This window comes from Vigna angularis, chromosome 9 (genome assembly GCF_016808095.1).
Source record: "Vigna angularis cultivar LongXiaoDou No.4 chromosome 9, ASM1680809v1, whole genome shotgun sequence".
Lineage (NCBI taxonomy): Eukaryota > Viridiplantae > Streptophyta > Magnoliopsida > Fabales > Fabaceae > Vigna > Vigna angularis.
In genome coordinates, this window is record NC_068978.1 from 846,030 (window position 1) to 858,779 (window position 12,750).

A 12,750-nucleotide genomic window follows, 5' to 3' on the forward strand; every position below is an offset into this window, starting at 1 on the left:
AAATATTTTTATTATAAAAGAATTGTTTTCTCGGATTACTAGTACCCATAGAAATTCTTTTAAAAATTGCTCATTCCTGTAAATTTGAAAAATAAAATTGCATATCTCGAGCATAAAACAATTTATTGTCAGATGCATTTTTTTTAATTTAATACGGTTTTCATATATGTATATTTATATTAAGTTACAATATTTTTTTAAACAATGTCCAAATTGGATTGATGAGCGTTTTTTCAGAAAATTGAGTTTTTAATACACATCTTAATCTTCCTCTCACAATATTCATGTCCAACATGGTTCCAGTGGTTTACGTGAAGAAAATTAAATTTAAAATAAATTCCACAAATAAATTTTACTGTTTCCAGCAAAATGTATTTAACATCTGTTTTTAAAATTTTTCTAATCTCTAAACCCTAAATATATATAATTATTCAAGTTTCAAGACTTAAGTCCCACTGAGTATTTTATTATTTATATCAAATAAATAATAAATAATTATTTATGAAAAACAATATTGTTTACTAGTTTATTGCTTTTCTAATTGCAATAAATTAATATTTATATTCTGGTAATTATGATGTATACAGCAAAAAGAAAACCAAAATCATGTTTAAATTAATATCAGTCCGATCATGAAATGTTATTTTCAGAAGTGTATTAAAAAAATGGAAAGTCCCAACTGAAATACTCAAAAATAGAAATTTTTTTGGTAGATCGAATCATGTTAGTGAGGCGCAAATGTTTTAAGTTCGGCAACCATAGTTCTACCTTTTCACAGTAATGTTATTGCACAAAATTAAGAGTGTATATTGAATATTCTTCTAACAGGTTCATATTGATCTAATATTATTGAACCTAGAAGATCAAAACAGTAGTGATGAACAAAGATCAAAACTCTTAATCATATAAGTAGTTATTGTTCAAACTGAACTAGCTAAATGTGCCAATACTTCTTGACAAACTAAACCCAGCAACAGCAAAAAGACGTAAAAAGAACTCTATTTATAGGTAAAAGAAATGAAGGAATAGCATAATTCAACACTGTAGGTCAGTCTATATAATAATGAATGCTATGCTTGTCCCTACCTACACAAACCACACCATGGCAGTTCATTAAGGAATACATGTCTTCTTCACAAGAGACATGGACAACTTACTCTAAGTTGTTTGCTCTTCAGCATCTCCATTTTCACCATCTTCAGCAGCTGCTGCAGCCATCAACTCATCGAAGTTTGCAGTCTTTCCCAACAATATTTCAATCTAGGAAAATTTATCACAAGAAGTATTTTAAAGCCATCAAGGAGATTCCTAAACTATAAATAGGTTGAAAAAGATTCATAGAAACACATCCTAACTTAATAAAAAATAGTGTTTTTTATCCTTACCTTGGCCTTCTGGACAGGTCTTCCTCTGGAATCATCTTTTATGTCAACTGTTGATGTCATGATTTCTGCCAAAATATTGCATCAGAATCAAGTTTTATTTTTCAATAATTAAAAAGAGAGTATGTAGGAAAGGTAGACATTTCCAAAAAAGAGAATATGGTATCTCACTCTTTTCAACAGCAAGCCCATTGTTTTTCAAGATTTCTGCAACAGTAACAACTGTAGCAATAGCTGGACCAAAAAGTAAATAAAAATATATATGAGAAATAGGTTAAAAGGAATGACTATACATAAACGTGAATATCAATTAGTAGACCCAGTCTCCTTGGTAATCTTAATTGTGAATAGCATTCTGCAATGCGAAGAATAAGTGTATTATGCTTGAATCCAAAATTAAAACTGTAAGGTGGAGTTCAAATTTGAAGGGCTGTTAGAGTAGAACTTCAGGATAGTCAGGTGTTTATACATACAGCTCAGTTAGACAAATAGCAACACCGTTCATCATAACTCCAATATTTGTTTATGCTTACAACAGAAAAATCATGTAACCTTCAGTTTATTTGGGATTTCAAATGGAGCAAAAGCATGGGTCCAGCATTTCAAGTAAATTTGAAACATGTGTGAACAGTTATAGACCACACTACACTTAAATGCAATAATTCTTTGATCAGAGACATCGTTTGAAGCTTGGTTAATTAAATGAAGGAAACAGAAAACATGGCAAACACATTAATAATGTCAAAATTCAGACTTAAATTCCATTCATTCCACTTCATCCAGTATCATATACTTTTCAACTTTCCATGCAAACAAAAAGAGTTACTACAGTCTCTCCCTCCCGTCTATCCAAATCAATTTGACAGCACTGTACATCTAAAGTTGAGAGTGATGAGGGATAAGCAATGCAACAGAGAGCACTGGTAAAGGGGAAGGAATGGAAGAACAAGTACCAATTCAGATGGACAAGGCACAAGTGCAAGAATGATGGTGCATGGCTGCTCTTCTGAAAGGCTAGTTGGTTAGGAAGATAAGGTGTGAAAAGCAGACGATGTTACTGGAAGGAACTATCATGAATAAGATTTTCAGAAAAAAGGGATATTTTTCTAATCCTATATAATCATTTCACAGTGTAAGGGTCAATCAAATATTGCTTGGGTGCATTAAGAAAACTTCTAAGAGAACTTTTCTTCTACTTGGGTGAAGACATTAGGTTCAATTCCAGGAAAATGACTTCTTAGATAAATACACTATGTCTCTTTACAATAATCTAGGAGAGTAAAGTTCTTTTCTTTCTCTTTGAGAAAGATGCTATACACTAATGGGGTGGCGGAAAATAAATAGCAGAAGAAAAGTAAATAACACAGTATAGAACCTATTCAACCTGTCAAAGCCTTAAATCATTTGTGAATCTGCCTAAAACAAATTACTTCCTAGGTAACAATGCTCACCGAAAACAAACTCCACATTATAAATGTGCAAAAAGAAAAAAAAAATCAAGAAATGATACCCATTCCCAGTGCTGAGAGCTCGACTTCGTTATGCTGTTGCATGTACCTCTGAAAAAAAAAACATTAAAAAAAAACAACAAAATCAAATAGAATCTGAATCCAACATGAGCACAAAAATTAAACAAAATCCGGAGCTGAAAAAATGACGAATATTGAAAGAAAAATGAGTACCTTGGCGAGATTAACGTAAAAGAAGAGAGGCTTTTTAGTATTGGAGACCTGAATACGATTCTTCTTGTAAGTTTCGGTGATATTGATGTTGTTCACTCCCTCCGTGATTGCTTCCATTGTTTGCTGTGACTGTGAGGCAACTGCTACACAAAACGAAGGTATCAACAACAAGAAACCCTAATCAACCAAATGTTCCCCAAATCTGAATCTATTGCCTTCTTCTGATCTCGTATTACAGGAACAAAGGCCTATAGATATTTTAGATGATGTGGCCCATCATTATTACTGGGCCTTGTTCTGGCCCGTCAGTTTAGTTTCGCAATTTCTGATGAAAATTTGTTTTCCTTCAATTTAAATTTCAAATATTAAAACGGTTCAAAAATATACTTTTAGTGAGAGAAAATGTGTTTAAGTTTCAAAATTATAATTGATTTATAATAATTAAATAAAAAATACAATAAATAACCCTACTATATGATAATTTGTAGAAACTTTCTTACTAGACTTATCTATTTTTTTCTATTGTATCTTGAGTGTGAGCCAATAAGAAATTATTAAATTTAAAATTCATTTTTTTTAAATGGTAATGCAACAAACAAGACCCCTATCATTGTGTATATTTAACTTTGTAGACATGTGATCTTATAAATTTGTACTTTTATTTATAAAAAAAATATTTTTTCAACCCATAAAATACAAGTCAATGATTTTCTTTTGATTATGAACAGAGTGGATTTGTATTTTCCTATACTACTTTTTCTACACTCCAACAACAGGATAAGCATGTTCCAAAAAAGGAGCTTCTCAAATCAAAGTAGCTGACACACAACAACAATAATCTTCGTCTCAAACTATTATGGGCCTTACAATGGGCCCACATGCACAGGGGTCCAGATGATTGATGACAAGGCCCATATAATTCTCAACGACTAAATTTCTAAAAAATAAGTTACTTTTTCTATATTATAATTCAATTTTGTGAGTAGACATCAACTTAGAAAGTTAGTATTATTACTCATATAAAATTTTGACTATTGTTCCATTTTGTCGGATAAATTTTTGACAGTTGTTCGGTCTTCACGTACCTTTCAAGTTCAAAAGAAATAAAAATTAATAAAAATTAAAGTATAATAAATAAATACAATATAATTTTATTTAAGTTATACATTTTATTTTATATCATCGTAAAATTTATCAGCGATAAAATTTGTATTAAAATTTTTAGTAATTCTTTTTCAATCAAACAATATTTATAAATTTATCTTTTATCTTATTTCTAAGTTTATTTTTCACAATTATCGTAATTAAAAAAATCTATCAATTATAACAATTAAAACATGTAAAATTAATATCAATCGAATAATTTAAATATATATATATATATATATATATATATATATATATATATATATATATATATATATATATATATATATATATATATATATATATATATATATATATATACCAATTCTTAACATAACTCATAAATTATTGATAGATTTTTCATTTCAAAATGAAATAGAACATAAAATTCATAAAATTGAGCCTGTATTTTAATATGTAATTTTTTTCTGTTTTGTAAAATCATTACAATAAAACTTTATTACTATTTCATAAGTTTTCTCCTTATTGAATGATTTGTATTGGATCTAAAAGTGTACTAAGTAACTTATTATCACAAAATCTGCCATCAAACTTCTTTAATGGATATTAAGTGTAACAATGAACAAATTAATATGATAATAATGTTTAACAGTAATGTTTTTAATATTATTTGAGCTCTACCTCTTATACAAATATACAATATAGTCATCTAAGGAACATTAATTCATGTTTCTCATAAAATGAGATGACATTACGATGAAAAACTTAAAGAATTACTAGTTTGAAGGTTTCAATAGTTTTTTTTTTTTCAAAATAAATATTAATTATATGTGATTTTTCCATAGTGATGAATACGTATTCACTCTATATATCATTGATAAAAATAAATTGAAAGAACAAGCAAAACATTATTGAATTGAAGATTAAAGTGAAAATATTAATAAAAACAATAATATAATTATTTTTACCTATAAAAGTTATAGTTTATTAACTAAGAAAAATTGTAAAAATATTTGTATTAGGTACAAACTTCTTTGGTTTTTGTCTTTATGAAAATGTGAGAGAGATAATAACTTTTTGAAAAAAAAAACCATATTTGACTTCTCAAACAAGTTTTAACTTTTATTTTAATATAATAATATAATTATTATTATTTATACATATATATAGATATATATATATATATATATATATATATATATATATATATATATATATATTTATTTTTAAGATAAAGATGTCAATACTCAGGCTTGCCCCTCAGTCTTGTTATATGTTTTTATTTTGCATTGAATGTGATAATGGTAGATAATAATGTTATCTCAAAAGAAAACTTCAGATTAGAATACCTATAATTAAATGTTAATGAAACATACGAACCTCATGCTAAAATTATATATATTTTTTTATGAGAGTTTAGAAAAAAAATCATTTGTGAGCGTTGATGGTGAAAGGTAACCTACAATTATTATTGAGAAATGGTTGGTGAAATAAAGAGGAAATGTATTCTGGCAGATAACATGTTTGATGAAATGTTTACCATTTACGATGAAACGAGTGGTGGAGGAAATTCAAAAAACTGGACTACTAGATAAGGAATGTTTAAAGAAACTGCACAATTGTTTTGGAATGAATAAAAAGAAAAAAAAAAATATTAGATAGGTTGGTATGATGAGAAAACAGAATCTCTAAAAATCTGGCATGCATGAACCACTTTGAAATCTGTGGTCCCAATTGATTCAGTTAGGTTCATATCAAATAGGATCAATGAACTTGATATGTAAATATGATAAATTATTATTTTTAAATTATTTAATTTGTATTTGTGATTTTGATCTCCTTATATATATATATATATATTTGAAAAAAGAAATTGTTTTATCTCTTGATTTTTTGTATGTATTCCACCATTTAGATCTACTTAAAGTGTCATAAAATAGCTGAATTACCGTTGAAAATATAAAATGCAAAATTGAAGATTGAACTTAAATGCTTAATTTAAAAAATGTAAATAAGCTTCACATGATTAACATACTTTATTAGAAGAAATAAATAAATTTGACTAGTTAATTTAGATTTAAAACTTAGGATAGATACATGTAAAGAAAAAAGTGTGGATATTGATTTAATTTGAAATTAAAAATGAATGTTGTTATGATTTAGAATAAGAAATATATTGTTTAGCATAAAATTTAACATTGTAGTTGAAAGATAAATATATTTTGATAATTTTTTATTTATTTATAATACTATTATTATTATTATTTTCTTCAATATAAGTTCAGATTTAAAAAAAAAATCTCTAAATTAGTGCATTTTAAAATGGTAGAAAAATTTAAGATTTTATAATAAAATCAAAGGCACAGATTATAAATGTTTGTATCAAAATAAACAAAAATAATGACAAAAACAAGAGATAATTCAATTGGACAAAGATATGTCAAAAAAATGACTTGACCGGCATTTAAATATAATTCACTTCAATACTTATTCAATGATTTTCATTACTCAATTCTTCTAAAATATTTAAGGAAAATCTCATTTCTATTGTGAACTTTGTTTAACCATTAACATTGATATTAATTAGGAGAGTTAAAAATTTAATTAACATACATTGTTAAGGAATGACATCAATGTTTTTATCTATAAATATGGTGATAAAAACAATATTTTCCCATTTGAATTAAAATTATGAAACTGTGATTCAGTTAATCATGTTAAAATAAACATTAAATTTAACAAAGTAAAACTAATAAAGTGAATTATTTATTTTTTTAAGAAAAAAATAATAATTTTATTACTTAAATAACTACATCAACCTTAATGAAAATGTTTAGCTGTTGCTCATTAAAAGATATTTTTCGTAAACTTATTTATTAAAATAAAACTAAAAAATAAAATTATAGTAAAAATCATTCTTGCAAAATTAAATAACAAATTAATAAAGACTACCTAACCAAATAATAAACTAATAAAATATCAAAAGCAATGTTAATATCAATTTAACTTTTATGTCAATTCAAAACTATATCAAAGATACCAAATTATTTTGTTGGTACATCATCACGTGAAGAGTGTATAAATTGTTTGAGATAAAAAGTTTTTTTTTTCTTTCTTACTTCTTTTTAATAACGTTGTCAATCAATGAATTGTAGCCTGATAATTCCATTCTAAGAATACAACATCATACTTCAAATTAATGTATGAAAATGAAACATATTGCTCTTATCTCAATCATGATATTATAAATTATAAAAAGACAATACACGAAAAAAACAAGCTAATATAATTGAAATAAATCATATCAAATTCTACTTAAAAACATAAAAAAATAAATAGACACATCAAGACTAGAACGACATTCGAACATGTTACTAACCCATGTCATATTTATTAGGTATAGGATTTGTTGTGTAATTTTAATATCAATTAGAAAAATCACATATAACAGGATTTTTTTTTTACGTATTTATTAAATTTTGACGACTTTTTACATTATGAAAAAATATTTTATAAAGCTTTTATGACATCTTCTAGTTTGAGTGATACTCTCAAATAAAATTTCTCTTACTTTCAATAATTATATTTCAGTTGCTTGAGCTATACAAACTTTTTGATTGAGGATAAATTAAAATCAGAGATGATAAGCGCTAACTATAATAGAAAATAAAAATGTCATTATAAAATGAAACTTATATATTTTTATATTAAGTTTTGATTGAATTTTGTATTTATTTTTATGTTTATGGTAATTAAAATTTCTTTTTAAACATTAAATATTTTTAATTAATAAGATACTTATTAGATGAATTTAAAAGTCTCTATCATGTATAAAAATGAATGAAATTTAAATCAAAGGACAAAAAAAATTTTAAACCTAAAAATACAAATAAAGTTAACACACGTATATATTTCCACTAGTTATAATAAAATATTTTTATAAACTAAAGATTAACTCAATTATACATTATCTTGATTCAACATGGTTTATTCAATCCATAAATCATGTATTAAAAATGTTTATATAACATAAAAATGTATTGTATAAACTAAATTATTTATTTTAAATAGTTTAAAATATTGATTTCATTGTTATGTTATAAAAGTATATGAATATATTTAGGTTTGAAGTTTGTTATCAGTAACAGAATCTTAACTCTATCGGTGTTTTAAAATAATTAAAAAGTTGTGTATCTTATATATATATTTTTTTACAACATTTTAACATTATTTATATGTCATTCTATTATTAGTTCATGTTGATGTTTATATATATATATATATTTTTTTTACAATATTTTAACATTATTTATATGTCATTCTTTTATTGGTTCATGTTGATGTTTATAATTATTATTATTGATTGTGGAGTAATTTTAAATCAATGATAAAATGATACTTAAATAATATTAAAATATTATAAAAAAGATTATTATAAAAGTATCCTTATCCATTTTGTATAGTTCATATTTTTGTTTCAGTTTTTCAGTAAATATTTATTTTATAGTAAAAATACTTAAAAAAAACGAACCTGTGCGTGCGAGCTCACGTGTCATGACCAGTAACATCCTAGTCAGCATCGAGTGGTTGATGTAATCGACAAAATACGTATCTGACACGTACAAGGAAAATGGACACGTGGCGCTCAACAGGTGCTTCGGTGCTTCTATATAGAGCAGCAGCAGTTCTGCCACTTCCGTGACAGTCTTTCTACCATCAAAGTTTTTCTTTTCTTTCAATTTTCCATTTCCATTTTCTTTCTTCTTTCACTCTTTCTGGTTTTTCATTTTCTGTTTGTTGAAGAGAGTTTTAGGGTCGACAATGAAGGACAACGGTGTTGAAAACCCTCTTCGCCTTCAGTCTGTAAATCATATCTCCCTCATATGCAGATCAGTGGAAGAATCAATGGATTTCTACCAGAACGTTCTAGGATTTTCCCCAATCAGGAGGCCTGGTTCTTTTGATTTTGATGGGGCATGGTAATTACTTTCACACACATCATCATCGTCGTCAGAAACCATTAACATCAAGATCCAATTTTTAAGTTAAACAGACAGTTAATTAAGTAAACATAAACATATTTTTCCCCAAATACATATATTTGTTGTTTTCTTATCCCAGGTAGGGTTTTCATTTTCTGGGTGTTTAACTTGCAGGCTATTCGGCTACGGTATCGGAATTCATCTGCTAGAAGCAGAGAACCCAGAAAAGTTGCCAAAGAAGAAGGAAATTAACCCAAAGGATAATCATATATCTTTTCAGGTCAGAATAATTTGGTGAAAAGTTGAAAATCAATTTCACATCAAGTTGGACATGTTGCTTGGATTATCAGAATTCAGGAATACATCCAAGTGGATTATTAATTAATGATTTCTTATCTTAAAGAGAACAAAAGAAACATGTATAAACACAAAGATCAAACAAAAGATAGGCGAAATAAAGACATTTTCAGATTTACACATTATCACTTTTTGCTTTGTATTTGCATACACTTCTGTTATCTGACACAAACGCACTCAAACATTAGTGATATGCAGCTATCATTAACTGGGAGTTTTCTTTGATATATATATCTGTGAGATAATTGAGCTGACATGTTTTTGCGTGCAATATTGTTTTTGGCTTTGTCCTTATCTACACTTTTGAGTAAGGACAAACGCAAACACACACAAACAAACTTATCATACATATATATATATATATACTTTGAAGTTACTTGTACGCGAGTTATAGTGTGGTGTGGCTGAGGTGTCAGGAAAATTTGTTTTAATGAGTGTGATGAGAAATTTATAATATGTGTGATTTGTGGTTGATATCAGTGTGAGAGCATGGGAGCTGTGGAGAAGAAGCTGAAGGAGATGGAAATTGCTTATGTGAGAGCAACAGTGGAGGAAGGAGGTATTCAAGTGGACCAGCTATTTTTCCACGACCCTGATGGATTCATGATCGAAATATGTAACTGTGATAGTCTCCCTGTGATTCCCTTGGTTGGTGAAGTGGCAAGATCATGTTCCCTTGTGAATCTTGAGAAAATGCAGAATCAGCAGCAGATACAAAACATGCTTCAGAAACTCTGATGAAATGATCCTTAAGTTCTTAAGTGGTGAATCTTGAGAAAATGCAGAATCAGCAACATGCTTCATCCTTAGGTGAATCTTGAAGAGTATATCTACACGGATCACAAGGATTAGTTAAGTTAGCTTTTTTTTAATATCTAGCTGAGTTGTTAATTTATCATGAACTTGTCTCTTTTGTTCAGTTTCCATTGTGATATGATCATCAAATAACAAGCAATTTGCCAAACAGAGTAGTGCTTTTCCAACGATGACAGTGTTCAAAAGTGGAGTTTGCCTTGCTGTTCTTTTGCTTTAAAATAATAGTACTTGCTTTGGTAACTTTGTCATCAAGCGATCCACGCTCACATCATAGCAAATGGGATGATTACATGTCATTTAATTATGGATAATTCTTCCAAATGGACATTAATTAATTAATTAATGCTGTCATCTTATTCACCACTTTCATGCTCACCTTTTTAATTTTTAAGTTTTAAGGTCATTAGCATTCTTCTCTTTAAGTAATAGAATATGTAAAATCTTCCTCTGACAGTCTATGACTCAATATCCTAATACAATTAATCTTTCTGTGGAGATAAATCAAATTGTATTTGTATGAAACTGATTAATCAATCATCATATTTATGATGAATTAATGAAGGAAAAAATTTATTATTGAGATACAACATAATTAAATTACATTACTTTTAATTGGGTTAAATATGTATTTAATTTTTTAACTTTAATAAAAATTAGAATTATTTTTTTTAAACTTTAGTTTAATTTAGTCTTTATTTTTTGAATTATATAAATTTAGTTTTTTAATTAAATTTTATTAAATTTATTGATCGTTTTAAATGCTTTTTCTAATTAACACTAAAACAATAATAATTTTTTTTATCGTGAAATATATTTCAAACTTCAAATAAATTTAAAATTTTTTACCTAAAATAACTAAATTCATGTATTTTTTTAAAGTTAAAATATTAAATTAGGTCATAATTTTATAAAAAGACTATTTTTAATTCTCACTTAAAAAAACCAAAAATATATTTAACATTTTCAATTGAAATCTTTAATATAAATTATCTTATGGTACTTAACTTTCATTTTTATTTTTATGTGCGTGATCCTTTAGCTTATACTTAGATCTCAATATCCCTCTTTATCTCTTTAATTTTATTTAATTTAAATATTAAATATGTAAATTCTATGTATTTGGTTTTATTTATGTATCCAAACTTTTACCTAAAAAGATAAATTAATGAAGTGAATAGAAACGTGGGAGCTGCAAAGAGAAACACTTTTTGAGATAAAAAGAAGAAGAAATGTTGCAAATTAGGTAACCCTAATAATCAGCATCTTTTGTTGCGTTTCCGCATAAAGGATTTGGTGGTCCATTCTCATCTCCCATTGGTGAAGATTTTGGGACCAACTCCATGTCTGGTCCACTGCCTCAAAAACATTATTTTCATTCGTAGAATTCTAGGTTCCTTCATTGCACTGTCTATCACGTTTTATTCTCATTCTACAAATTCAGAATCATCAATGGCGGTTTTATCTTGTATCTTCAATTATTTTATTTAATATTTCCAATATTTTAAAATAATTTTAGAGATTATATTTTTTTTATTAAATTTTGAAATCTGATAAAAAAATCTTCATCAGATTTTAAAATTTGATAAAAAAAAAAAATCTTTCACTACATCTTGAAATTCGATAAAAAAATATCTTTTATCAGATTTCAAAATTCTTGAAAAATCTTTTATTACATTTCGAAATCTAAAACATAAATAATGGGAGATTTTTTGAACTGCAAATGACAGTTTTAAAATTTTAAAAAATTAGAAACGTAAGATGAAACGATTGGAAATACAGATGAAAGAAGCAATTTTAGTTAACGTTTTAAAAAGGTCCTTATATTTTAAAATAGCTATTTCTTTCAAACTTTAGATGTATAAAAGTTAAACACCTATCTTAAAAATATAGGATAAATGTATTGGTTTTTACCGACCACCTAAATTATGTTTTAGATTTATATTGAATAATTTAGATTGTTATTTGAATTGTTTTTAACTAATGATACTGTTTAATATTGAAATTGAAATTCATATGGAAAATGACATAAAAATAGAAGAAACATATTACAAAGATAGTACTCCATTAATAATGGAATCTATCTGATTTACTGTGTTATTTTTACTGTTCAAGCTCGTAATTAATTGTTAATAAAATAATATCTAGATTAATTAATTAAATTTTAAATAATTAAGTTCCACTAATACATTTACTACTATCATACGTTTATATTGTCATGTGATTTACCACGTGTCAATATTGAAGGGTTTGGAGTGACCTGTTCTAATACATTTTAGTGAAAATGTATAACTATAACAATGTTACACAATTTACCACGTAACAAAAGCAAAATTGGTTACTATTATGAAGACTAAAATGCTCTAATAATTTTTTTTTAACTTTTGTCTAAAAAACGTTTCGCTTCTCAATTATAAATTCAAGTTT

At 26.4% G+C, this 12,750-nt stretch overlaps 2 protein-coding genes across 2 annotated transcripts; one reads left to right on the forward strand and one right to left on the reverse strand.

Moving 5' to 3' along the window:
- Positions 1-875: 875 nt before the first annotated feature.
- LOC108320484 (uncharacterized protein At2g34160) lies at positions 876-3,301 on the reverse strand. Its single transcript, XM_017551905.2, has 5 exons — positions 3,065-3,301; positions 2,893-2,941; positions 1,554-1,616; positions 1,386-1,450; positions 876-1,260 (listed from the first exon to the last, which is right to left on the reverse strand). The coding sequence occupies exons 1-5, from the start codon at positions 3,179-3,181 to the stop codon at positions 1,159-1,161; spliced, it is 396 nt and encodes a 131-aa protein (XP_017407394.1). The 5' UTR covers positions 3,182-3,301; the 3' UTR covers positions 876-1,158.
- A 5,574-nt stretch (positions 3,302-8,875) lies between these two features.
- LOC108320474 (glyoxylase I 4) lies at positions 8,876-10,494 on the forward strand. The gene is made up of 3 exons (XM_017551892.2): positions 8,876-9,150; positions 9,328-9,433; positions 9,991-10,494. Exons 1-3 carry the CDS (start codon positions 8,993-8,995, stop codon positions 10,246-10,248), a joined length of 522 nt encoding a protein of 173 aa, XP_017407381.1. The 5' UTR covers positions 8,876-8,992; the 3' UTR covers positions 10,249-10,494.
- Positions 10,495-12,750: the final 2,256 nt, after the last annotated feature.

Coding starts and splice junctions, on each gene's coding strand:
- LOC108320484 (XM_017551905.2), bottom strand. CDS start 3,181: ATGGAAGCAATCACGGAGGGAGTGAACAACATCAATATCACCGAAACT. Junction 2,942..3,064: donor TTTACGTTAATCTCGCCAAG/GTACTCATTTTT, acceptor TTTTTTTTTCAG/AGGTACATGCAACAGCATAA. Junction 1,261..1,385: donor GACCTGTCCAGAAGGCCAAG/GTAAGGATAAAA, acceptor AAATTTTCCTAG/ATTGAAATATTGTTGGGAAA.
- LOC108320474 (XM_017551892.2), top strand. CDS start 8,993: ATGAAGGACAACGGTGTTGAAAACCCTCTTCGCCTTCAGTCTGTAAAT. Junction 9,151..9,327: donor TTTGATTTTGATGGGGCATG/GTAATTACTTTC, acceptor TTTAACTTGCAG/GCTATTCGGCTACGGTATCG. Junction 9,434..9,990: donor ATAATCATATATCTTTTCAG/GTCAGAATAATT, acceptor GGTTGATATCAG/TGTGAGAGCATGGGAGCTGT.